General features: G+C 42.9%; 1 protein-coding gene across 7 annotated transcripts in view; it reads left to right on the top strand.

Moving 5' to 3' along the window:
• Positions 1-14,781: 14,781 nt before the first annotated feature.
• The window catches only part of LOC142742560 (uncharacterized), a 33,916-nt gene continuing 24,521 nt past the window's right edge, over positions 14,782-24,176 (top strand). The window contains exons 1-4 of one of the 7 annotated variants that reach the window (XM_075852450.1): positions 14,782-14,892; positions 15,814-15,974; positions 22,958-23,020; positions 23,321-23,468. In XM_075852450.1, coding sequence (XP_075708565.1) covers positions 15,938-15,974; positions 22,958-23,020; positions 23,321-23,468 — 248 coding nt within the window. In that variant the 5' untranslated portion in view covers positions 14,782-14,892; positions 15,814-15,937. Of the gene's footprint in view, positions 14,893-15,813; positions 15,975-22,957; positions 23,021-23,315; positions 23,469-24,176 lie in introns of all 7 variants that reach the window. The other 6 variants (XM_075852467.1, XM_075852458.1, XM_075852493.1 and 3 more) reach the window with 6 other exon arrangements.

The raw sequence follows: 24,176 nt of genomic DNA, 5'->3' as shown, positions 1-24,176 counted from the left end.
TGTTTGCTTTGGAAAATCCAGTTTGTTAGAAGGGGTTCCCAATGATGAGCTGGTATCCTGTTGCTGGCCGCCCAAGCAATCAACTTTACTTTTTTGGGAAATCCAGCAGCACGTGACCAATTGTAGTGCCGGCGGGCACGGGTCTCACTCACCCCAGCAGCTGTCAGCTTACCAGTCCTCAGCGCTGGTGTCTCTCTACTCAGGGACGCCGGTGCGCTTTGCTCTCTCCTCCTTCCCTGCCCTTTGCCCGTAGGGTGCACGCGCTAGTCCCTGCTCTTAAATGGCCAGCATGCACATCAGGAATATTGCTCCCAGCCTATCAAAGCACACCCTGGAAATTTTAAGGAACTCCGCCCACTTCCTCAGTGCGTGAAAATGTTACTATTAACCCAGAGTTAGTCTGCGAAGATTCAGTTTCAAGTTCCCTGAAACCTGTGTCTGAGACTATCCAGTATCCGTGTCCAGTCCTTTATCTTGCGTCCTGTGTCTGTGTCAAGTCCAGTATCCGTGTCCAGTGTCCGTGGCGACTCCAGTCTCCAGTGATGACCCCAGTATCCGTGACGACCCCAGTGTCCGTGACGACCCCAGTGTCCGTGATGACCCAAGTGTCCGTGACGACTCCAGTGTCCATGACCAGTTCAGTTTCCTATTATCCAGCACAAGTCATCTTTCAATAATCTGGCACAAGCCAGTTTCCGATAATCCAGCACAAGCCAGTTTCCGATAATCCAGCACAAACCAGTTTACGTTAATCCAGCACCAGCCTGCCATCAAGGTACCATTGACCAGTGACTGTTATAAACTTGTCTGGCCAGCAGCTACTTCGTTCTGTGGAATATCTCAGTGGGTCCACATTCCCTGGCCTCTTACTAATCTTAATTGTCTACCAGCAGGTACCACAGGGGAGAGTGGTAAGCTTCTCTCATTTTCCATCATAACGTAAATAATGCAGTGAATGTAATTTTGCTACAGATGGAACAAATACATAGTAATTCAAGAATGGCCTATTTCCATGTCACCGTTCTTTGATTTTCCATGGCAGAGGAGCTATAGAAATTGTCCCTCACCAAGGCAAATGTTTGACACTTAGGGTATGTTCACACGCAGTGGTTTCAGACGTAATTCGAGTGTTTTACGCCTCTAATTACGCCTGAAAAAATGCCCCTAATACGCCTACAAACATCTGCCCATTCCTTGCAATGGGTTTTACGGTGTTCTGTTCCAATGAGGTGTAATTTTATGCGTCGCTGTCACAATACGGTGCGTAAAAAGACGCCCGCGAAAAAGAAGTGCATGTCACTTCTTGGGACGTTTTTGGAGCTGTTTTTCATTGAGTCCATTGAAAAACAGCTCCAATAACATCTGTAAAATACGCTGTGAAAAACGCGAGTGGCTACAAAAACGTCTGAAAATCAGGAGCTGTTTTCGCCTGAAAACAGCTCCGTATTTTCAGAAGTTTTTGGTCACTGCGAGTGAACATACCCTTACAATATAAAAGAAATCTGACAGGTTCCATTAGTTGAAAAGATGATAAGTTCCCAAACAGCTACAGCAGTCCAACATTTTGAATGTCACCTTTGAAAATATTTCCATTTCCAGTAGTAATTAAATATTTTACAGTATATTTATTGCTATGTTGCAATGCCAATAAAATACACTATAGCAGGAATGCCACGGGAAAAGATTAAACAAGTCAGAAAATTAGCGTAACTACTTTAACCTTTACTTTTAGCTAAACAAAGGGGGATATTTATCAAAACTGGTGCAAAAGAAAAGGGAAGTAGTTGCCCATAGCAACTAATCAGGTTCCAGCTCTCATTTTTCAGAGGCCTATTTAAACTGAAAGAAGCACTCTGATTGGCTGCTTTTGGCAGCTACCTCACTATATTTCCTTTTCACCAGTTTTGATGAATCGTGGGAATTATAACACATAGTTACAACTATATACAGGTGGAGCAGGCTAGCAAGGTAGATGGCTGTTTTGTGTGACCAGCAGAGTTAGGGCCAAGGGCACCTCTCCCTTGATGCAAGGGAAAATATACTTAGACTTAGCGGGCCGCAAGATAGTGGCTGCGTCTGCGCTGTTCGGGCCAACCGCTTCTTTTGTAGCTGGTGCTGTCTGACTACTAATTAAGAAGGTCCATTTTAACCGTTCCAGTAGTTTAGAGATAAAGCAGAGTTTAGAAACAGGTCGGTAGTTAGCATCACAAAATGGTTCAAGAGATGTTTTCTTCAGTAAAGCTGTAGAAAGATCCCAGAAAAAAAGAGTGGTTAAAGGGGTTATCCGAGATTAAATTACTTTGTGTTAATGCTTGTAATTTATAAATGTAAATAAATTGTTAATATACTTACATTTTCCAAAGTGGTCCCGTTTCCAGATCCTGCCGTGGGGTACTTGACGGGTGATGTCACTCTCTGCACTGGCTCTGGCCGCTGTGTTGACCTTCAATTCTTTGCCGTGTATACGACACGTCACTTGTGACGTGCCGTGTATGGGCTGTTCTGCTGCCCAGCCCGTAACGCGCATGCGCTGTCACTGCTGTTCTCGTGGTCCCTGCTGTTCAGGGGCTGCGCATGCGCGTTACAACAGAACAGCCCATACACGGCACGTGTCGTATACCCGGAAAATAATTGAAGATCAACACAGTGGCCAGAGCCAGTGCAGAGAGTGATGTCACTTGTGGTAAAGTAGTAAACACGCCCTGATGTACGCACATAATACACGCCCAGTTGTACTTTTACTTTTCAACACGCCCAGTTGTACTTTTGCAAGCCTCATTTGCATAAATACGAAAATGGTCATAACTTGGCCAAAAATGCTCGTTTTTTAAAAATAAAAACGTTACTGTAATCTACATTGCAGCGCCGATCTGCTGCAATAGCAGATAGGGGTTGCAAAATCTGGTGACAGAGCCTCTTTAATATGAAAAAAGCTTTTAATATGAAAAACATTTCTATTGTGGGATTAAGCACAATTTTGAGGTTGTCAAATAAACAGAAACAAAATAAATTAGATGACCCCTTAAATCAATATTTCTAATTAGTTTCTGTATGCAGAATGGGTTTATTGCTTAGAGAGAGTCAACACTAGCTGACTCTGAGTGAGACCGATTTTATGGAAATTACATTTAAAATCCATACATGGAGCTATTGCAAATTAGAATGCCTATATCCTTGTTTATAACACCTATCTGCCCAAATAATAAAACTTGTATGTGATTGTTTCTTTTCTGTGACTGTGCTCCAGAGCTGGCCTTCACATTGCAACTGGAAACAAGAGGTTGCAATCATTGTAAAGCTTAGTTCACACAGAGTTTTTTGTAGACAGAAAAAAATCTGCCTCAAAATTACTGAAGGAAAGGCAGAAACCGTGCAAAGAAAGAGCATGCCGCTTTTTTATTCCGTGAGCAGCCCAGGAAAAAAATGCCTATGCCTCTTATTGAAATCAATGGGAGGTTTTTGGCGCTGATTCCGGCGTGGTTTCTGTGTCAAAATCATCAACACAAAAACTCTGTGTGAACTGACCCTAAGACAATTTGGAGCCAATGAGCAATTGGCTTTAGTCACCGGGTGACAGAGCATTAATAGTAAAGTGTGTAATACACTATGTTCTCTCCTCCCCCTTTTCTCTTTGCATGACTTTCTATCTTGTATACATTATATGTATGAAAATAAGAGTGTAAGGTGTGAGAATGGTTCACCCCCTTCTTCATGGTATAGAGCAGCATGGATGGGATTGTTAAGTAGATTCTCCTTTGGATTATTCCATGTGTGGGTTAATTGGAAATGTAAAGACATTTATAGATAAAGCTAGGGTTAACTCAGAATCACAGAAGCTGAGCCCGCACCATCGCCAGCGGGTGTCAGGTGTATATTACACCTGACACCCTGCTGCATGGCCAGGACCAGAGCTAGCCTCCGATCCGCCCGATCTATGGTGTTTCCTAGCAGATCGGAACCCTGAAATACAAATCGCAGGGTTCTGATGGCTGTTCTGGCAGACCAGAGGCCTAACAATGGCCTCCTGTCTGCAAGGTCCCCTAAAAGGCTTCCGGTCGCAACAAGCTGAGCCCGCGACATCAGCCGTCAGTGTGAGCTGTACGTTACAGCTGACACCGTGCTGTAACGGCAGGGAACGGTGCTAGCTCCGATCCCTGTCATTAACCACTTAGATGCCGATCATTACAATGGCTTCCGGAGGACTAACAATGTCTTCCTGGTCTTCCACGTACAATAGCCTATTAGGCCCCGCCCAGAGAAGGGTACTAATAGGCTTGCTGTAAGTGAATAACTGACAGCTCTAATGCACTGCTCTACGTGGGTAGTGCAATGCATTAGAGTAAAGATCAGAGGTGCAGGCCCTCAAGTCCCCTAGTGGGACAAAAAAAAACGTTGAATAAAAGTTTCAAGTTAATAAAAAAAAAACAAACACCACATTTTTTTTTCTATAATAAGACTTTTATTATAGGAAAAAAATTAACACGTTAAAAAAGGTACACAAATTTGGTATCGCCGCCTCCATAACGACCCAAACTATAAAACTGTAATGTTATTTTTTTATCACCACCCCTCCAAAAACATGGAATAAAAAGTGATCAAAAAGTCGCATGTACTCTAAAACGGTACCAATAAAAACTAGAACCAGTCCCGCAAAAAAACAAGCCCTTACACAGGTTTTTTGACTGAAAAATAAAAAAGTGATGGCTCTCAGAATATGGTGACAGAAAAAAAAAAGTGATTTTATTGCGCAAAACGTAAAAAATAACTGTATACATTTCGTATTGCCGTAATCATATCGACCCACAGAATAAAGTAAAATTGTCATTTATAGCTTACAGTGAACGCCATAAAAAAAAAATTAAAAAAATTGCTGGTTTCTGGTCACCTTGCTTGCCAAAAAATGGAATAAAATGTGATCAAAAAAATCGCATGTACCCCAAAATGGTGCCAGTGAAAACTACAGATTGTCCCACAACAAATAAGTCCTCACACAAATCCGGTGGAGAAAAAATAAAAGAAGTTCTGGCTCTCAGGATATGGCGACACAAAAGGTGCAGATTGTCCAAAAGCAGATACGATTGGGCGCCATTTATCAGTGCTACACCGGCCACACATCTATGAATTATTATTTATTTACCCCATTATTATACCCTCTTATTATATCCTCACAGTTTACATATGCCTCCACATTATAAAATGAAATGTCAGCAATACCCCAAACAGAACTACTACCAAGCAAAATCTGCACACCGAAAGCCAAATGGCGCTCCCTCCCTTCTGAACCCTACAGCGTGCCCAAACAGCAGTTTACGGCCACATATATGGCATCACCATACCCGGGAGAAACAGCTTAAAATTTTATGAGGTATTTGCCTAATAGTGCTCCTGCCTTTCTGAGCCCTGCCGTATGTGGGGTCATTTTTGGGTGTTTTCCACTGATTTGGTCCCTCAGGGGCTTTGCAAATGCGACATAGCACCGAAAGACATTCCAGCAAAACTTGAGCTCCAAAAGCCAAATGGCGCTCCTTCCCTTCTGAGCCCTGCCGTGCGTCCATACAGCAGTTTATGACCACATATCAGGTATTGCCGTAATCGGAAGAAACTGCTTTTCAAATGTTGGGGTGCTTTTCTCCTTTATGCCTTGTAAATATTGAAGATTTCGACATTTTATTGTAAACAATTTAGATTTTCATTTTTACATCCTAATTCCACTTAATTCAGCAAAAAAGCTGCTGGGTTAAAATTCTCACTATACGCCTATATAAATTCCATGAGGGGTGTAGATTGCCAAATGCTGTCTTTTTTGGGGGGGTTCCACTGTTTTGGCACCACAAGACCTCTTCAAACCTGACATGGCGCCTAAAATATATTCTAATAAAAAGGAGGCCCCAAAATTCACGAGGTGCTCCTTTGCTTCTGAAGCCAGTGCTTCAGTCCAGTAGCACACTAGGGCCACATGTGGGATATTTCTTAACACTGCAGAATCTGGGCAATAAATGTGAATTGTGTTTCTCTGGTAAAATCTTCTGTGTTACAGAAAAAAATGAATTAAAACATATTTTCTTTAAAAAAAAAAAAAAGATTGTAAATTTCTCCTCCACTTTGCTTTCATTCCTGTGAAACACCAAAAGGGTCAAGAAACTTTCTAAATGCTATTCCGAATACTTTGACAGGTGCAGTTTTTAAAATGGGGTGTTTCTAATATATAAGGCCCTCAAAGCCACTTCAGCACTGAACTGGTCCCTGAAAAATGTTTTGACATTTTCTTGAAAATGTGAGAAATTGCTGCAAAAGTTCTAACGTCCTGGAAAAATAAAAGAATGTTCAAAAGACGATGCAAACATAAAGTAGGCATATTGGAAATGTTAACTAGTAACTATTTTGTGTGGTATTACTATCTGTTTTACAATTAGATAAATTTAAATTTAGAAAAATGCTAATTTTTGCAAATTTTCTCGAAATTTTGGTATTTTTCACAAATAAACACTGAATGTATCAACCAAATTTTACCACTAACCAAAAGTACAATGTGTCACCAGAAAATAATCTCAGAATCGCTTGAAAAAACAAAAACATTACAATGTTATTATCATATAAAGTGACACGTCAGATTTGAAAAAAATGGCCTGGTCCATTAAGTGAAAACAGGCTGTATCCTTAAGGGTTTAAATATGTAAAGTTTGTCATGTTAACTTGTTTTTTCCCTTTGCTGGTGCAGAAACTGGAGATAAAGACTATCGGGTTATTACTTATTGTGTAATATATATATATATATATATATATATATATATATATATATATATACTGTATGGAGAGAGAGGGAGAAAGAGGGAGAGAGAAAAAGAGAGAGAGAGAGAGAAAAAGAGAGAGAGAGAAAAAGGGAGAAAGAAAGAGAGAGAGAAAAAGAGAGGGAGAAAGAGAATGATAGCGAGAGAGTAGAAGCTCTGTCCTGCAAGAATTGCTGCCATTTTGTTCTGAGCAGGGGCGTAACTAGGAAAGACTGGGCCCCATAGCAAACTTTTGACTGGGGCCCCCCCCCCTTCTGCTGGGTATCACACAACCCCCCCCCCCCTTGTAGATAGTGCCTCCCTATAGATTCCACCACACAGCGCCCCCCTATAGATAGCACCATACACAGCCCCCTGTAGATAACGCCATACAGACCCCCTCTTTAGATAACGCCATACAGCCCCCTCTGTAGATTACGGCATACAGACCCCCCCCCAAAAAAAAACGGCCTATAGTTTGTCCTACAAAAGACATGCATCCCCTATCCACAGGATAGGGGATACATGTGTGATCGCTGGCAGCGATAAGGAGAACGGGGGACCGAAAGTCCCCCGAAGTTCTCCATGACTAACCTCGGACTTCCGGCGTCTGCGCAGTTCAATAAAAATGAAAGGAGCGCTGGTCACGCATGCGCACAAGCACGACCGGTGCGCAAGTCATTTCCATGGAGCTGCAGACAGACTTCGGAAGTCCGAGGTTTGTCATGGAGAACTTAGGGGGGACTTTCGGTCCCCCGTTCTCCTCATCGCTGGGCGTCCCAGCGATCCCACATGTATCCTCTATCCTGTGGTTAGGGGATGCATGTCTTTTGTAGGAACAACCCCTTCAGTGGCGTCGCGCTGTAGCAGCCATAGCGGCTGCTAGCGGAGCCTGCGGCCTTGGGAGGGGCCGTGCCGGCGGGTGGCACGGGCCCCCTCATGCTGCAGGCCCCGTAGAAGTCGCTACGGCTTCTATAGCGGTAGTTACGCCACTGCGCATAGGTTTTTACGGCGTAAAACTACAGCTCCCAGCATGGCCGAAACAATGATAAGGATATGCTGGGAGATGCGGTTTCACCAAAAAAAAATCATACCACCATCATCTCGCTGCAGATCATACAGTGACTACAATACTGATTAGAGGCAGAATAAACATTTACATTAAGTGACTCACCGGTGACGTCTCAGATTCTAGTTCTTTTCTTCTCCCTCCGGTTCAGACATCTATGATGGATTTCTCCCGGGCATGACCCATTTCTGCAGTTTTCCGTTTAGATGTCTTCAGCTTCTCACTTTTAAAACATTTCTGCACCTGTAAACAAAGTTAAAATTCTCAACACATCTAAATATAACTGTCACACACACACACACACACACACACACACACCGTGCCCCCTGTAGATAGTGCCCCCTGTAGATAGTGACCTACATAGAAGCCCCTGTAGATAGTGCCCACATATGGACTCCAGAGCTGCAAGGCAATAGTGCTAACCACTGAGCCACCGTGCTGCCCTATATATAGCTTCCCCTATAGTTAGTGCTCCACGTATAGCCCACCTCTGTAGATATTGTCCCACATATAGCCCACCCCTGTAGACTGTGCACTACATATAGCCACCCTGTTGCTAGTGCCCCACAGGTAACCCACCCCTGTATATAGTGTCCCACACATAGCCCACCCCTATAGAAAGTACCCTAAAAAATAGCTCCCCTATAGATAGTGCTCTACATATAGCCCACCCCTGTATAGTGTCTCACATATACTGCCCCACATATAGACCCCCCTGTAGATAGTGGCCCACATCCCCACATACAGACCTCCCCTGTAGCTAGTGCCCCACATATAGACCCCCCCTGTATATAGTGGCCCACATATAGACCCCCCTGTATATAGTGGCCCACACCCCCACATATAGACCCCCCTGTAGCTACTGCCCCACATAGAGACCCCCCTGTAGCTACTGACCCACATATAGACCCCCCTATATATAATAGCCCACATAAAGACGACCCCCCCCCCCTGTAGATAGACCCCCCCACTATAGATAATGTCATTCACATTTTTATGAGGAAAAAAATATATAAAGTTGACATACTCACATTCTCCGGTTCCCACGCTGTTCACTGGCGATGCAGACATGCTCTCTTCTGAGCATGTCTGCAGGAGCTGAATGAGCGTCCTTCAATGACGCTGATTGGCGGGGCAGAATGACTTGCCCCGCCAATCAGCCTCTTCCAAGCATGTCATCGCGCCGCTAGCCAATCAGTAAGTAAGTAATCATTGTAAGGCACTGGATGGTCAGGCACGGAACATGCCCGGCCATTCAGTGCTAATACATGTATTTGGCTGCCGCTAGCACCGGGGCCCCCTCCGGTGCTAGCGACACCTATAGGCATGAGAGTGCCTGTGTAAGGCTCGGTGGCGCGGGCCCCACAGTAGCGGTGCTACCCCTGTAGCAGCCATAACGGCTGCTAGCGGCGCCACCGGGCATTTGGGAGGGCGTGTCGGCTGGCGGCCCGGGCCCCCTCAAGCCCCGGGCCCCGTAGCAGCCGCTACTGCTGCTACCGCGGTAGTTACGCCACTGGTTCTGAGTAACGTTGCTGAAGAGACTGTTCCTCTCACCTGAGAAGTTGTTTATACCCCCTTGTAGTCATTTGCATACCACCAGTCAGTAAAGAACTTGTTGTTTGCAAAACCTGGGACTACTGTCATTCATCATTTGCGACTAAGTCTTCATTACATCTGCTTTGGAGGCTCCGTTAGGGCCTTCTGTCGCAGATTCGGCAGGGATTAACGGAGAACGGAAGCCCAATGCTGATGTGAACAGGACCTAATAAAGAACATAGTCTTCGGTTGTGGTGGATGTAGCAATCTCTGGTTTAGCAACATAATTGACTTGTGCTTTTTTTAATGTTTTGCAGGGTTCAGAAGACAAATGTTAAGATAAATTGATGGCTATTTCTAAACATTTTGGCATTGTGACGCCCAGGCTTTGTCATTTTCTGGCTGGTGATGCACCAGTAGAGATAGATTGAGAGTCCCTGATGTATACAGGACAAAGGCCTGTGCAGCGCCACCTAGTGGAGGAGACTTTAGTTGCTACTGATTAAACATTCAGTAGAGTATGAGAGTAGTATCTACTCGTCTTGGAATCCAGGAGGACTCACCTATTACTTGGAGTCTCTCAAGCCTCCTGTAAGAAAAAGCAACCCAGATTATAACCCAAAAATGATTACACGTGTTTTTCATATTTCCCCAGTGCCGATATGTGTTGTAAGGTAGAGAGTAAAATATGCTGAACTGTTCAGAAAGTCTATAACAACTAAATAGAAGGTGTCACGGCTCTGGGGTATGTGGACCCACTAGGCCGTTCTGCCGAAGCGGAGAAGCAGCTGGCCAAAAAACAGACTATAACAGTCTCTAGGGCAAGAGTACCTGGAAGATGATCTGGCAGATACTTGGAGTAGCAGACATGTGATGTAGCAGACACTTGGCACAGATGATGCTTGGCGTGGCAGATGACAACGGACATGGCAGATGACACCGGACGTGGCAGATGAGACACACATGACTCCAACAATAGACTTTGGCTCAGGAACAAGCACAGAAACAGGATAGAAGATACGGGAATCAGGATATGGGAACACTGGGAGCAGGATAAAACTAAGGGAACGTTTGCTTAGACGAACATGGGAATACAATAACAACACTCAGGCAAGGAGGGAAAGGGCAGATTCCTATATATAGTCTAGAATGCAAAGGGATTGGCTAGGGAAGATTTACCTTGGTGCGCACACTTGCCCCTTAAGGCTGGGAGGAGCACGCGCGCGCACCCTATGGGCGGCAGTTGGGAACTGCAGCTGCGTGTGCTGGTGACTCCAGTGTCTCCCGCAGGCGTAGCTGCGTAAGGTAAGTAGGTTGTACTGGCGGTCCGCGACCGCGGGCACAACAGGAGGCTATTGACTATATTGATCAAGCTCATGGAATAGTATAGTTCTTGCCCTACTCTACCTAGTGTAAATGAATAATAAAACCATATAAAACAGTGATTGCAATAAGATCAAGTTATTACAAGAATGTGTTTCTAACTGGAGTACACATTTTTCACATTGTGTATATCCACATTTTTCTATATTTAGATTGTGAAGGTTCATCAAAGACTGGAAAATGTACGGTATATTGAGTATAGATCACAGGCTTTGTTGAGCGGGTACAACTTTGTAAAAATAAAGATTTATGTCTGTATGTAATATGTTATTAACATATGTTTTATGAATCCCAGCACTGATCAACAAATCCATTTTAGCCCTAAAGTGGATGCAGGTGAACGGGGAACGTGTTGAAATTCATAAATATTTGTTGTAGTGTGAAACTCCCGTGCACCAACGAGATGCTTTTCAGCGACAAAGAGCACAGTATATCCGCATGAATAACTGCTGTAACTGTAGACGATAATAGTTTCAATATGACACTTGTTCGCCTTCAAGGCCTAGGCATGGTACAGCATATAGAAACAAGAATAAATGATTTTTCCCAAGGCGCCCAAGTGTTTTTATAGCATTGATTCAATAATAACAAAAGTTATCTGAATGAATTTACCATGTTACTCACAATCTACAGGATAAGATGTTCACTAAAACGCCATACAGTGTATTACACTGCGCTAAGCCAAAACATATAAACCAGCTACCAGTCCTACTTACTTTACATGTCTAAGTATTTGGGGCAGAAATCAGCATTAACCCATTATAATTCTAAATTATGTCAAAGGATTTCTGCACTAAAATAGAAGGCAAAAAAAACACTTTAGCTGTTCTAAATTCATAATTTGTCTTTATTAGTTACATTTTTTAGAAAAGAACAAAGCAGCATTTCATCTGAGTATAGGTAACTGCCATCACATCTCACTAGCTTAGTTAAGAATATTTGCTAAATAACTCTCTCAGTCATTTCTCCTTCGGTCATGGTAAGTTAACATTTCACTCTTTATATACTTAAAGGCATACCTCCCAACTTGCAAGTATTACAAAGAAAGACAACAAATGCAGCAAATGTTTCCCCTGCCACGCTCAGGGCCGATTCTAGCTTTTCTGCTGCCTGAGGAAAAAATTGAAATGGCGCCCCCCAAATTTTGATTGATATCCCCCTGGCTGTTCTACATCACTACCAGCCTCCTTCAACTTTTGCGGATGCACCCTTGCCTTGTACTCCCCTGGAATGTGCGGTGCAGTGAAACAGCAACCTATACGTCAGGGGTTGAGCTTTGTTCTGGTGCTGTATATATGAACTGAGCTTTGTTCTATTACTGTATATATGTAAGAGCTTGGTTCTGGTGCTGTATATATGTGATGAGCTTGGTTCTAGTACTGTATATATGTATGAGCTTGGTTCTGGTGCTGTATATATATATATATATATATATATATATATATGTACTGAGATTGGTTCTGGTGTTGTATATATGTATGAGCTTGGTTCTGGTACTGTATATTTGTACTGGATTATCTTCTGGTGCTGTATTTATGTACTGAGCTTGGTTCTGGAGCTGTATATATGTATTGAGTTTGGTTATGGTGCTGTATATACGTACTTATCTTGGTTCTGGTGTTTGTATTTATGTACTGAGCTTGGTTGTGGTACTGTATATATGTATGAGCTTGGTTCTCGTGCTGTAATTATAGGATGTATTTATAATAACAAAATTGCAGGGCAGATCTAATTGTTGCATTGCATTGTATATTTAATGGGAACTGACATTATACAGGGTGGGCCATTTATATGGATACACCTAAATAAAATGGGAATGGTTGGTGATATTAACTTCCTGTTTGTGGCACATTAGTGTATGGGAGGGGGGAAACTTTTCAAGCTGGGTGTTGACCATGGCGGCAATTTTGAAGTCGGCCATTTCGTATCCAACTTTAGTTTTTTCAATGGGAAGAGGGTCATGTGACACATCAAACGTATCGAGAATTTCACAAGAAGAACAATGTTGTGCTTGGTTTTAACGTTACTTTATTCTTTCATGAGTTATTTATGCCATTATGGGTGTCAGGTCCGAGCATTCCTAGATGAACAGTTTCCTGGAAAGTGGATTGGTCATCGTGGGCCAGTTGAATGTCCCCCTAGGTCTCCCGATCTGACCCCCTTAGACTTTTATCTTTGGGGTCATCTGAAGGCAATTGTCTATGCTGTGAAGATACGAGATGTGCAGCAACTGAAACTACGGATACTGGAAGCCTGTGCTAGCATTTCTTCTGCGGTGTTGCTATCAGTGTGTGAAGAGTGGGAGAAGAGGGTTGCATTGACAATCCAACACAATGGGCAGCACTTTGAACACATTTTATAAGTGGTCAGAAACTTGTAAATAACTCATGAAAGAATAAAGTAACGTTAAAACCAAGCACACCATTGTTCTTCTTGTGAAATTCTCGATAAGTTTGATGTGTCACATGACCCTCTTCCCATTGAAAAAACTAAAGTTGGATACAAAATGGCCGACTTCAAAATGGCCACCATGGTCAACACCCAGCTTGAAAAGTTTCCCTCCTCCCATATACTAATGTGCCACAAACAGGAAGTTAATATCACCAACCATTCCCATTTTATTTAGGTGTATCCATATAAATGGCCCACCCTGTACTGTGGGGAGGCACTATGAGGATGTAGATACAGTTGAAACTGGGACATACCACCGGCCGCCCTGTACAGCGGGACTCTGCCTGGAATCAGAAATTGTCACGCTGAATCAGGGATGGTTGGAAGGTATGTTAAAGGAAACCTGTCAGCCATTTTAACCACTTAAAAACCAGGCCAATTTGAGTTTTTTCATTTTCGTTTTTTCCTCACCCGACTTTCCTAAAGCCATAACTTTTCTATTTCTTCGTTGACATATCCATATGAGGTCTTGTTTTTTGCGGGACAAGTTGTAGTTTTTCATGGCACCATTTATTTGACCGGATAATGTACTAAGAATCTGAAAAAAATATTTGTGGGGTAAAATGGGCAGAAAAACAGCAATTACACCATTTATTTTTTTTGTATGGCGTCCATCAGGTGGTAAAAAACACATATTCACCTTATTGTACAGGTTGATACGATTACGGTGATACCAAATGTATATGTGTTGTTTTATGTTTTATCACTTTAAAAAAAAAAAACTATTTGCTAAAAGAAAAAAAATGTTTTGTGTCGCCATATTTTGAGAGCCATGACTTTTTTAATTTTCCATCAATTTAGAGGTGTGAGGGCTTAAATTTTGCGGGCCAAGCTATGGTTTTCACGAATATAATTTTGGGGTACATGCAAATTTTTTATAATTTTTTATTCCTTTGATTTGGAGAGCTAAGGTGACCAAAAAACAGCAATTTGCATGTTTTTGTATTTTTTTACGTCGCTCACCAAGCAGGTTAAACAGCGCTATATTGTGATAGTTTGGACTTTTACAGACGTGGCGATACCAGTTATGTTAACTTTTACATTTTTTTAATATTGCTTTAGGAAAAAAATGGGAAAAGGGTTTTTTTTTTTACTTTTAATATTTAATTTTTTTGGAACATTATAAAAATGTTTATTTAACTGTTATTTACTTTTTTTTTAGGCCCCCTAGGGGACTTGAAGCAGCGAGAGTTGGATCGCTTGCATGATATACTGCAATACTAATGTATTGCAGTATATCGTGATTCTGACAGTCTTCTTTGAAGCCCTGCCAGAGGCAGAGCATCAAAGAAGTACAAAAATGGCGGACCTGGGGCCTTTATTAGGCCCCCAGGCTGCCATAACAACCACTGTAAACGGCCGATCGTGCCACTCAGCCGCGTACCAGTACGTGACATGTCGCTAAGGGGTTAAAGCCTTAAACCCGACGACAGGGTGATATAGAGGAGGGAAAGTCATTGTAAACATCCCTATTTTCTTGGTAATTGAAGTTGCATGACCGAGAAACCAATGTTTGATTCCCCCGACATAGCAGTTGCAACTGCCACTCTTCGCTCTGAGTGACGGCTCTGTCAGCCAATCAGGAGACCGCTAGAGCCATCACCTAGAGCAGAGCAGTGGGGCTTTCAGCGTGTAGTGCAGGCGAACCAGGGGAGTAAAAACATCATTTTCTCAGCCCTACAAAAGGTATGTTTACAATGCCCTTCCCCTCCCCTGCCCGCAGTTTTCAGACCTCGAAACTGCTGGCAGGTTTGACTTGAAATTGCCCAAGTCCCCTATGTCCCTGAGTTGTCCTCTTTTGTCAGGTATTTTAAAGTTCTGTTTGGCCATTGCTTTGTTACATCTTTGGGGGACTCAATCTCTGATGGAGGGTCACAAGATAAAAATACTTCTGACCCCAAATGATTGCCCTTAGAAGATAAACAGCCGACCAATCCTGCTCAGTGAAAGATTTAGTAAAATTGGAGCACTGACTGAGCCTGTTTAATGCCAATAATATGATTCCAACAAGACTCTCCACCCCCTCTCCGCTCTCTTTCCCATAACTGGTAGCCTCTAAGACAGGGGTGCACAACCTGCCGCCCCTTGTGCCACATTTCTCTGTGTCCTGATGGTTCAGAAAGATAACCAGCCGCATCCTTCTAATGCAGAGATGTAGAGTCATTAGAAAGCAGCTCCTTTCTCTCTTCCCTCTTAAGGCCCCATGCCCACTTCAGTCTTTATCTTCAGGGTGCTAGCCGTTTTTCTGACGGCTAGCACACTGACCCATTCATTTCAATGGGGCCATGCACACTTCAGTTTTTTGACGGTCCATTGCTCCGTTCCGATCCAAAGTAGAGCATGTCCTACTTTGGTCAGAGATTCCGTGACCGTGAGGCCCATGCAAGTCAATGGGGCCATCAAAAAAACTGAAGTGTGTGACGGAGCCGTTGCCTAGCAACCGCCGGGCGGGCAGAAAAACATTACAAAAATATTACACTAATCGGCAGCCACTTGTCTCTATCAATCACTGATAGAGAAAAGAGGCTGCTGATTAAAAATAAAATAAAAAGCATTTCATACGTACCCGGTCGTTGTCTTGGTGACGAGTCCCTCTTCTTCCTCCAGTCCGACCTTCTTTTCTGACGCAGCAGCCTGTGATTGGGTGCAGAGGTGGTCACGTGGGATGAAGCGTCATCCCTGGAGGCCGGCCTTCTGACGTCATCCATGATTGGCTGCAGCGGCGACATGGATGAAACGTCATCGCTGGAGGCCGGGACAGGAGGAATGTAAGTATGAACTTATTATTGTTTTTTTTTTATTACATTAAAATTGTATTTTCCGTGCGCCGAGCATGGTACTGTCCAGGGTGCTGAAAGAGTTACTGCCGATCAGTGCAGCCCATTAACTCTTTCAGCACCCTGGATAGTACCATGCTCGGCGCATGGAAACGGAAACACGGAGTGCACACGGCCGCTAAAACGGTCACACGGATCCGTCATAACCCGCCGTGAAAACTGTGGTGGAAGTGTGCACGAGGCCTTATAGATATCAGTGCAGAACTTGGAAGATACAAATGAGTGCCCTCTAGTGGCAGCTCACAAGTATCTTCCATGTCAGAGAATAGCATAGAGGTGAGGAGCGGCATGCAACAGGTAAAGTAAGTACTAATAGTGCACTGTGTGACTTGCACTGTTATAGAGGAACTGTGGAGCTCTATTAATTATATTTGACGCAAATGAAAGGAGCAATCCAGGCAAAACTGTTACTGTGTTACGCCTAGTTCCGACCATAACTGATATAATCCCTGTCTTATGCACTGCCACCTCAAGCTATGTACTAAACGTAATAATAATAATGTTTATTTCTATAGCGCCAACATATTACGCAGCACTTTACATAACAGTGAGCATCTGTTTTACACAGATTGTTCTCATCTGAGACACTCATAGAATACCCACAAGATATACCATGAATGCCTGAAAGGTTTAGCACTCCAAAAATGGAAGGGATGAGGTGGCGAGGTGACTGTGTCGTCATACAGTTCTCTCTATTGGAGTTTGTAGAAGTTGTAAAATACTGTTTTTGTAACAGGTGTTGAATGGTTTATTTTCCTTGAACTAACTACAACTATAAAGACAAAGCGGTGACATAGACTTCTATGAATGGGATTATCAAACCGAAAAATGTTAGGCAAGTGCGTTAATGGTTTCTGCAAGAAAAGACTCTCACAAATAAATGAGCTTTACTTGATGGACCGCACTCCCCCAAAGCATTCGCTATATGCTAGCAGCCTTCATCTTTTACATTTTCTACTGCAACTCATTATTCACTTACTAGAACTGGTACTAGAATGAGGTTTGGGCATCTACATGAATAGAAAGGTTATATATTATAAAGGGTGGATTCAACAAAGCTCAAGTGTACGATAGGCATTTAACAATAGTCAATTATTTTTTATTTGTTTGATTTTTTTATATCCCGGGATCCAGGCCAACTAGAAGGGAAATTGGTATCCTTTTTTTTTTTTTTTGGAATGGTGGACAAGGTCATGTAAAATGACTAGGGGGTAGGAGATTAAAAAGGTGCAATTCTTAGAATAAATGGAGATGCCTGAAACATCTCCAAAGTTATCAGTGGCTAATTGGATCTGTTTACATGAAATCTTCAATCTTAGTCAAGGTCAGTTTTCACCAGATAATAAAAGCTATGACACTGACATCTAGTGGTAAACTGAAGCACGTACACCTGTATTTTACTATATCCAGAAGAATAAATGCCAACTCATCTTATATAAATGTGTACCAATTATCTGAACATATTGTAAGCAGACATTCTGTGGGCTTTTTCTTAGTCTTTGAGACATTTGAATGTACTTGAGAAAATACAATGATCATTCAGTATTTCTATTGTTATTAGTGCAATCCTGCATCCTCAAGAATCAAGGTGCTTTCTAAAAATGGCTTACTCCTCACTCAGTAGGCTGCGGTTATCTAATCTTTGGTACATATATTTCTAGTTGTATTTCAACCTGATAAATCTAGTCCAACTCAAATCTCTCTTGTCCTTGGATTTAATGCCATTTAGACAATGGAAAGAACATCATATGCACATAAAATGCCAAGAGCTAAGTTGCTGCATCTTAGAGGCTGTGGACCTTTTTTTCATTCTGTTTTCTATTAAATCATATGTCCTTTATGAACATTTTTTTCAATATACTCTGTGCTTAATCTTTGAATTAGTTGTCTAGTTACCCCCAAGTCCCCTTAATTTAGCATAGAGGTCATGCCATTCACAAAGTAGCATTTATGACCAGGGACTTACCCATTAGGGCTTTTTTTCTGGACACTAAGATGGTCGTGTGATTAGGAGGAGGGTTCTCTGTTTACTATCGGTGTCCTACTTAGACATTTATGTAGAATACAATGCAATAAGTCGCCCACTATGGAGATTTGACTAGACCTTTGAGCAGTGACAACAAGAATGTTGCATGGACTGTTGTGCGAAGCCCCATCAATTTATACAGGCACGTCCCAAAACATCCCCAAGCCTAATTAGTGGAGCACTGCATATAACTCTTCACACTCCAAAATAAATGCAGACCTCAAACGAGACCCCAAAATAAATAATGACCCCAGACGAGATTCCAAAATACAAACCACAGAATAAATTCAGAATCCAGATCCCTAAATATCTGCAGACTATAAACCAGACTTTATACTATTTTCTGACCTCAGACCACCTATTTACTTACCTCACCTTGCACCCACAGCTTGCAGTCCTTTTTGCTCCAGGTGCTGCAACAAAAATGTGCTACCACATGGGCTGATGAAGTGTTCATCGGCGCAGGAGTCAGGACGTGGTGCTGGGAGACTTGCCTGCTCTGCCAGGAGTCCAGAAAGCCCCCACTTTTACGGGAGTCTCCCAGATATTCTGGGAGAGTAGGTACATTTGAGAGTGGACTAGGAGAACAACATGGTATAGAGTGGCAAAATTATGAATTCCTTCTATACAAGTTTCTATTTTTACTTTGTTTAAAATTGTAACATCTTCTAACAATTGCAGAACAAATGTATATAGTACAAAACATTATATGGCCTCTGTTAACATTAGCATACCTCACAACTGTCCTGGATTCAGCGGGACAGTCCCAGATTCTGGGCTGTCTCCCGCTGTCCCCGGTGGCCGGTGTTTTGTCCCGCTTTCAACTGTACCTACAACCTCAGGATGCAGACACAGTTGAATCCAATGCTGAAGCAGGGAACTGTCAGCTCCCTGCTCCAGAATTCAACTATGGATTCGCGGGCCAGAGCAGCACAAGCTCTCTGGCCAGGGGCTCGTGTCTCAGGAAAGCCCTTGACGTCACTGTCCGTAAATGGATAGTGACGTCAGTGGCTCCCCCAGGAGCGAAATCCCCGACCAGAGCGTTGCCGATGCTATGGCCGGGGATTCCGATATCTTAAAGCCCCTAACATCACTGTTCAAATATGGGCAGTGATATCAGGGGCACCTCATGGAGCGTAATCCTCAGCCACATATCGTTGCCGACGCACTGGCCGGGGATTCCGCTGCTGTAGAAGCCCCTGGTGTCACTGTCCATATATGGTCAGGGACTCTTCCTGAAGCGGAATCCCCGGGCAGAGCATTGCCGATGCTCTTGCTGGGGATTCCACTCCTTGAGAAGCCACTCACATCACTATCCATATATGAACAGTGACGTCAGGGGCTGCTCCTGGAGAGGAATCCCCGGTTAGAGCATTGCCGGTACTCTGGCTGGGGATTCCACTCCTAGAGGGAGCCTCAATGGAGCTATCTACAGGGAGGGTTAGCGCCATCCACAGGCAGGGTGGGCTATCTTCAAGGGGGTGTGGCTCTATCTACATGGGCACTGTGGCACTATATGGGCACACTGGCACTTTATATGTGGGTGCTGGCACTTTATTTGTGGGAACAGTACACTATGTGGGCACTGTGGCACTATCTACATGGGCACTGTGGCACTATATAGGCACCATCTACATGGACAATGTGGCACTACGTGGGAACTGGCACTTTTTATTTGGGCACTGGCACTTTATATGTGGGCACTGGCCCTTTATATGTGGGTACAGTGGCACTATGTGGGCACTGTGGTTGTATGTGGGCACTGGCACCATCAATGTGGGCACTATCTACAATGGGCACTGTGGCACTATCTACAGGACATTGTGGCACTATGGTGCATTATACTGTATGGCGACATCTGTGTGGGTATTATACTGTATGGAGGCAGCTATGGGGGCATTATACTGTATAGGACAGGTATGGGGGGATTATGCTGTATGGGGACAGCTATGGGGAATTATACTGTATGGGGGTATCTATGTGGGCATTATACTGTATGAGGGCATCTGTGTTGGTTTTATACTATATGGGTTCATCTATGGGGCATTATACTGTATGGGGAAATTATACTGTGCGGGGGCAGCTATTTGGCATTATACTGTGTAGGGGCAGCTATAGTGGCATTATACTGTGTGGGGGTTCTATGGGGGAATTATACAGTGGGGAGGCACAATGGGAGCCTGATACCGTGTGGGCTGAACCTGGTGTGTATTGGCGGGGATTGGGTGGGTTTAGAGGCGTGGCTTAAAAGGAAAAAAATTACCACGTTGGTTGTTTCTCTTTTGCGATACTTGAAAGTTAGGAGGTACGCATTAGCGCAATTTTTCTTTCCGCCAGGTTTCCATTGCTTTTTGATGGTAAATATTGCTTAAACTGCAGAGATAATATGGTATAAAATAAACTGGAAACCTGACAGATTTGATAGGATCTGTATAAAAATGGATCCATTTAAGCTGTCAGGATGCTAATGTGAACAGAGCCCAAGAAGGAAGAAGAATCCATAATTTAATTGTAAAGTAAAATAAAAAGTTCTGATCCCTTCTGTTTTTTAAGGGGAAGTACACCTTAAACTAATATACCTTTAGCCTGGCTTTTTATCTTTTATAAAAATACTTTTTCTAGCCAGGGTGGGCACAGGAGGGAATTTATTAACGCTGGCGTTTCATATGCCAGTCTTAATATAAAGTTGGAGTAAAATGCGCCTAGTTTATTATGTAGGCGCATTTTTTATTGTTTGTATGAAATGACAATTTTGAAAAAGTTCTATCTTATGCCAATAAAACTAGAAAACAAATCTAGAAGCTCAAAAGATACTAGTACCTCAGAGAAATACCTTGGGGACATTTCTGGGAAATGTCCACCAACATATTCTGCCCCACCGTACATAGATTGTCGCCAGTCACATCAGTTCTTATCCCTCAGGTCTATGGATTTCTGCAAGTTCCATTCAGATAAATGGAACTGATTTTTAGTTACAGAAATGTCTGCATGTGACCACTCCCTAAAGTCATTAGGTTGTAAACATAATTTAACGTTTAACGGTAAACTGAGAACATGTGTCATTGGATGATATGGTGGTCAGCATATTTTGTGACCCAGCCAACAAACCTACGTCATGTATGTGAATGGCTGAAGTGATGAAAATTCCTCTTTTCAAAATGTACTTATTTCTCCCTAAAACATATTAATAGGTGAGGCCTAGAAGGTGAATCAGAAAAGAAAACCCTCAGGTCTTAGCAAGAAATAAGTGAACGATGAAATAAACAATATTGTGTCCTTTGTGCTTTTATTAGGAGAATTAAGGGGTTAAATATAGCAACATTGTATAAGTCTTGTTCTGAATGCCAACTGTAATGTAATATTATGCTAATATGGTAGATTATTGCCTTCCTTTTGCGGGTAATGCTCATTCGTCTGAGTGGGCCTTTCTGACCTCCTTTCCCCATTACTAGTTCTTATATGTCTTAGAAATCTGCCTCTTGCTTAGGCCTTATTCACAATAACGTGTCCATTTTGCGCGCCCAAAAAACACTGCGTTTTGCGCGCGCAAATGTTCAGTGTGACATGTGTATATGGTGCGTGGCCGGCATCATTATGACATTCCCTTTTTATGTGACGACACAGTAAAGAAGGAGGGGATTTTATGTTTCCCTTCTCTTCTTTACCAGCTGTAGCGCGAATCACGCGCGTCACCCGGAAGTGCTTCCGTGTGCCTTGCATGATTTGCACGCAGCCATTGACTTCAATGGTTGCGTGCTGCGCGCAACACGGGCAAGTATCGGACATGTCGTGAGTTTTACGCAGTGCACATACGCTGCGTGAAAATCACTGACAGTCTGAACAGCCCCATTCACTTACATAGGTCCGTGCGACGCGCGTGAAAATAACGGACGTATAACACGTTCGTGTGAATAAGGCCTTATTGTAAGGTCAACGTATTGTGACTTCAGAGAGAGAGAGGCTCCTGGAAGGTGGAATGCATTATACAATGTGTAGGGCTTTAAGGTGAGTTTAACGAACATCTTATACCCTTATATAAAACTAGATGTATGATATTATACTGACACATCATTTGCTGCTTTATATGACTGTGGAGCATTCTGGCTATTAAATCATACAGGCTGACAATTGGATACATTATATTCAACTTGGAGACAACTGCGTGTTTTAAAGGGTTATTCCTATCTCAGCCTTTATTTCTATTTTTAAATTAATTCCCTAATAAAAATGATACTTATCAGTCTCCTCTAAATAAAAATCCTACCACGTCTTCCTCTTTTTTCGGCCTCCATTTCCCCACTGCCCGCTCCCTGCCGTCGGCCAATTTGTGGGAATTTTGCCTTATGTGTCAATCAAGCGCTTCGACATGCGTGCTCCCGCACAGTGGCTTGAAGAAAACACGCTGTGACAGCCCTGATAAGGGTTCGGCAGCTGTGTGCCATGGTCAGCTCCAAGGCTATTGGCCATGCCCATGAGCTGTACTATAGACTTGCATAGAGGTAGCCGGGCAGGGAGCTACTGTGCAAAATCCAGGCCATTCTTAATGAAACAAGCTGATAGAATGGCGCAAGCGCAGCCATACTGCTGGACCATTGCGACGGCTGGATCCATAGGTAACTATGCACAAACAATTAAGGGGGCAATAACTGGAGTGTCATCTGGATCTGCAAAATGGTACTTTATTGGAATTTGTATGTATTTGAATTTTTTTTATATTTTGGGGTTATCGGACACTTGAACTAGGATTAACAAGATGGAAATACCCCTTTAAGATAAGATAAATGGTTACATTATATCAAACTGGTAGATAATCTTGTGTATTTTTTTTATAATGCAATAATTTATAATAATATATTATGATAAATCACTGAGTTTTATATAATCATAGATAGAAGAACAGCATGGCATCAGCTTTTCCTGAACTACATGATGATCCACGTTGTGGTGCTATGTAAGTAACTGATCCTATATTGTCCTACCCCTTATCAATCCACATCTCTGTACTGTACACTTCAGAAATTCCTAGGGGCCAAATCCACACTCATAAAAGGTTCATAATCCTCATAAAATTCCTGCACCATCAACCTCTGTTCCTACAAACATTTTGCTATATTTAATCATATTTGCGTTTTGAAGGACGGTCTTCCCAACAAGTGGCATGTACATTTCTATACACATCTCTGAAACAATCATCTGTTTCTGCAGCTTTCACAATTGATGTTATGGTGAACCATTGTTCCACATAGGGTAGCAGGAGACAACGACTTTTTGGAAATTAACGGATGGTGCAGCAGACTTAGGCAGGAAAACACTGATTTACAAGATGCCTTGTTGAAAGCCGATGTGGAGGTATATGAATTATCTCAAGAAATGTCATCACTACGGGAAAGGAACAAAAGGTGAGGTGGCACATATATCACCAACTCCTTCTCTACTCAGCCTCATAGTAACTATGTTGTACCTGGATTATTTTTGGGGAAGATGCATCAGAATATATTGCAAAATGCTTACCAGCCATAAGGTTATGTGAGAAAGAGAAGCATGTCTAATATCTATAGCGAACCGCACTACATATATATTATGCCGTTTGGGCAAACTAAAAGTTAAGTGAAGGATGAAGACATGGAGCACGCACTTTTAGGGCAGATTCAGACGAACGTTGCGTTTTTGCGCGCGCAAACAACGCGGCGCTTTGCGTGCGCAAAAACCATTTGACAGCTGCGTGTGTCATCCGTGTATGATGCGCGGCTGCGTGATTTTCGCGCAGCCGCCATCATAGAGATGAGGCTACTCGACGCCCGTCACTGTCCAAGGTGCTGAAAGAGCTAACTGATCGGCAGTAACTCTTTCAGCACCCTCGACAGTGAATGCCGAACACAATGGGTGCGTGATGCGCGAAATACGCGGAGATATTGAACCTGTCTCGTTTTGTACGCAGCGAACAAACGCTGCGCACAAATCACGCACTGTTTGAACTGCCCCATTGACTTCTATAGGGCTGTGCGTGGCGCGCGAAAAATACGCGGCCTGCACGCACGAAAATCACGCTCGTGTGAATCCCCCCTTAAACATATGGGATGTTATGTACTAACTTGAACTGGAAAATT

This window comes from Rhinoderma darwinii, chromosome 1 (assembly GCF_050947455.1).
Source record: "Rhinoderma darwinii isolate aRhiDar2 chromosome 1, aRhiDar2.hap1, whole genome shotgun sequence".
NCBI classification, from domain to species: domain Eukaryota; kingdom Metazoa; phylum Chordata; class Amphibia; order Anura; family Rhinodermatidae; genus Rhinoderma; species Rhinoderma darwinii.
This window is presented reverse-complemented; position numbering and strand designations above follow the sequence as displayed.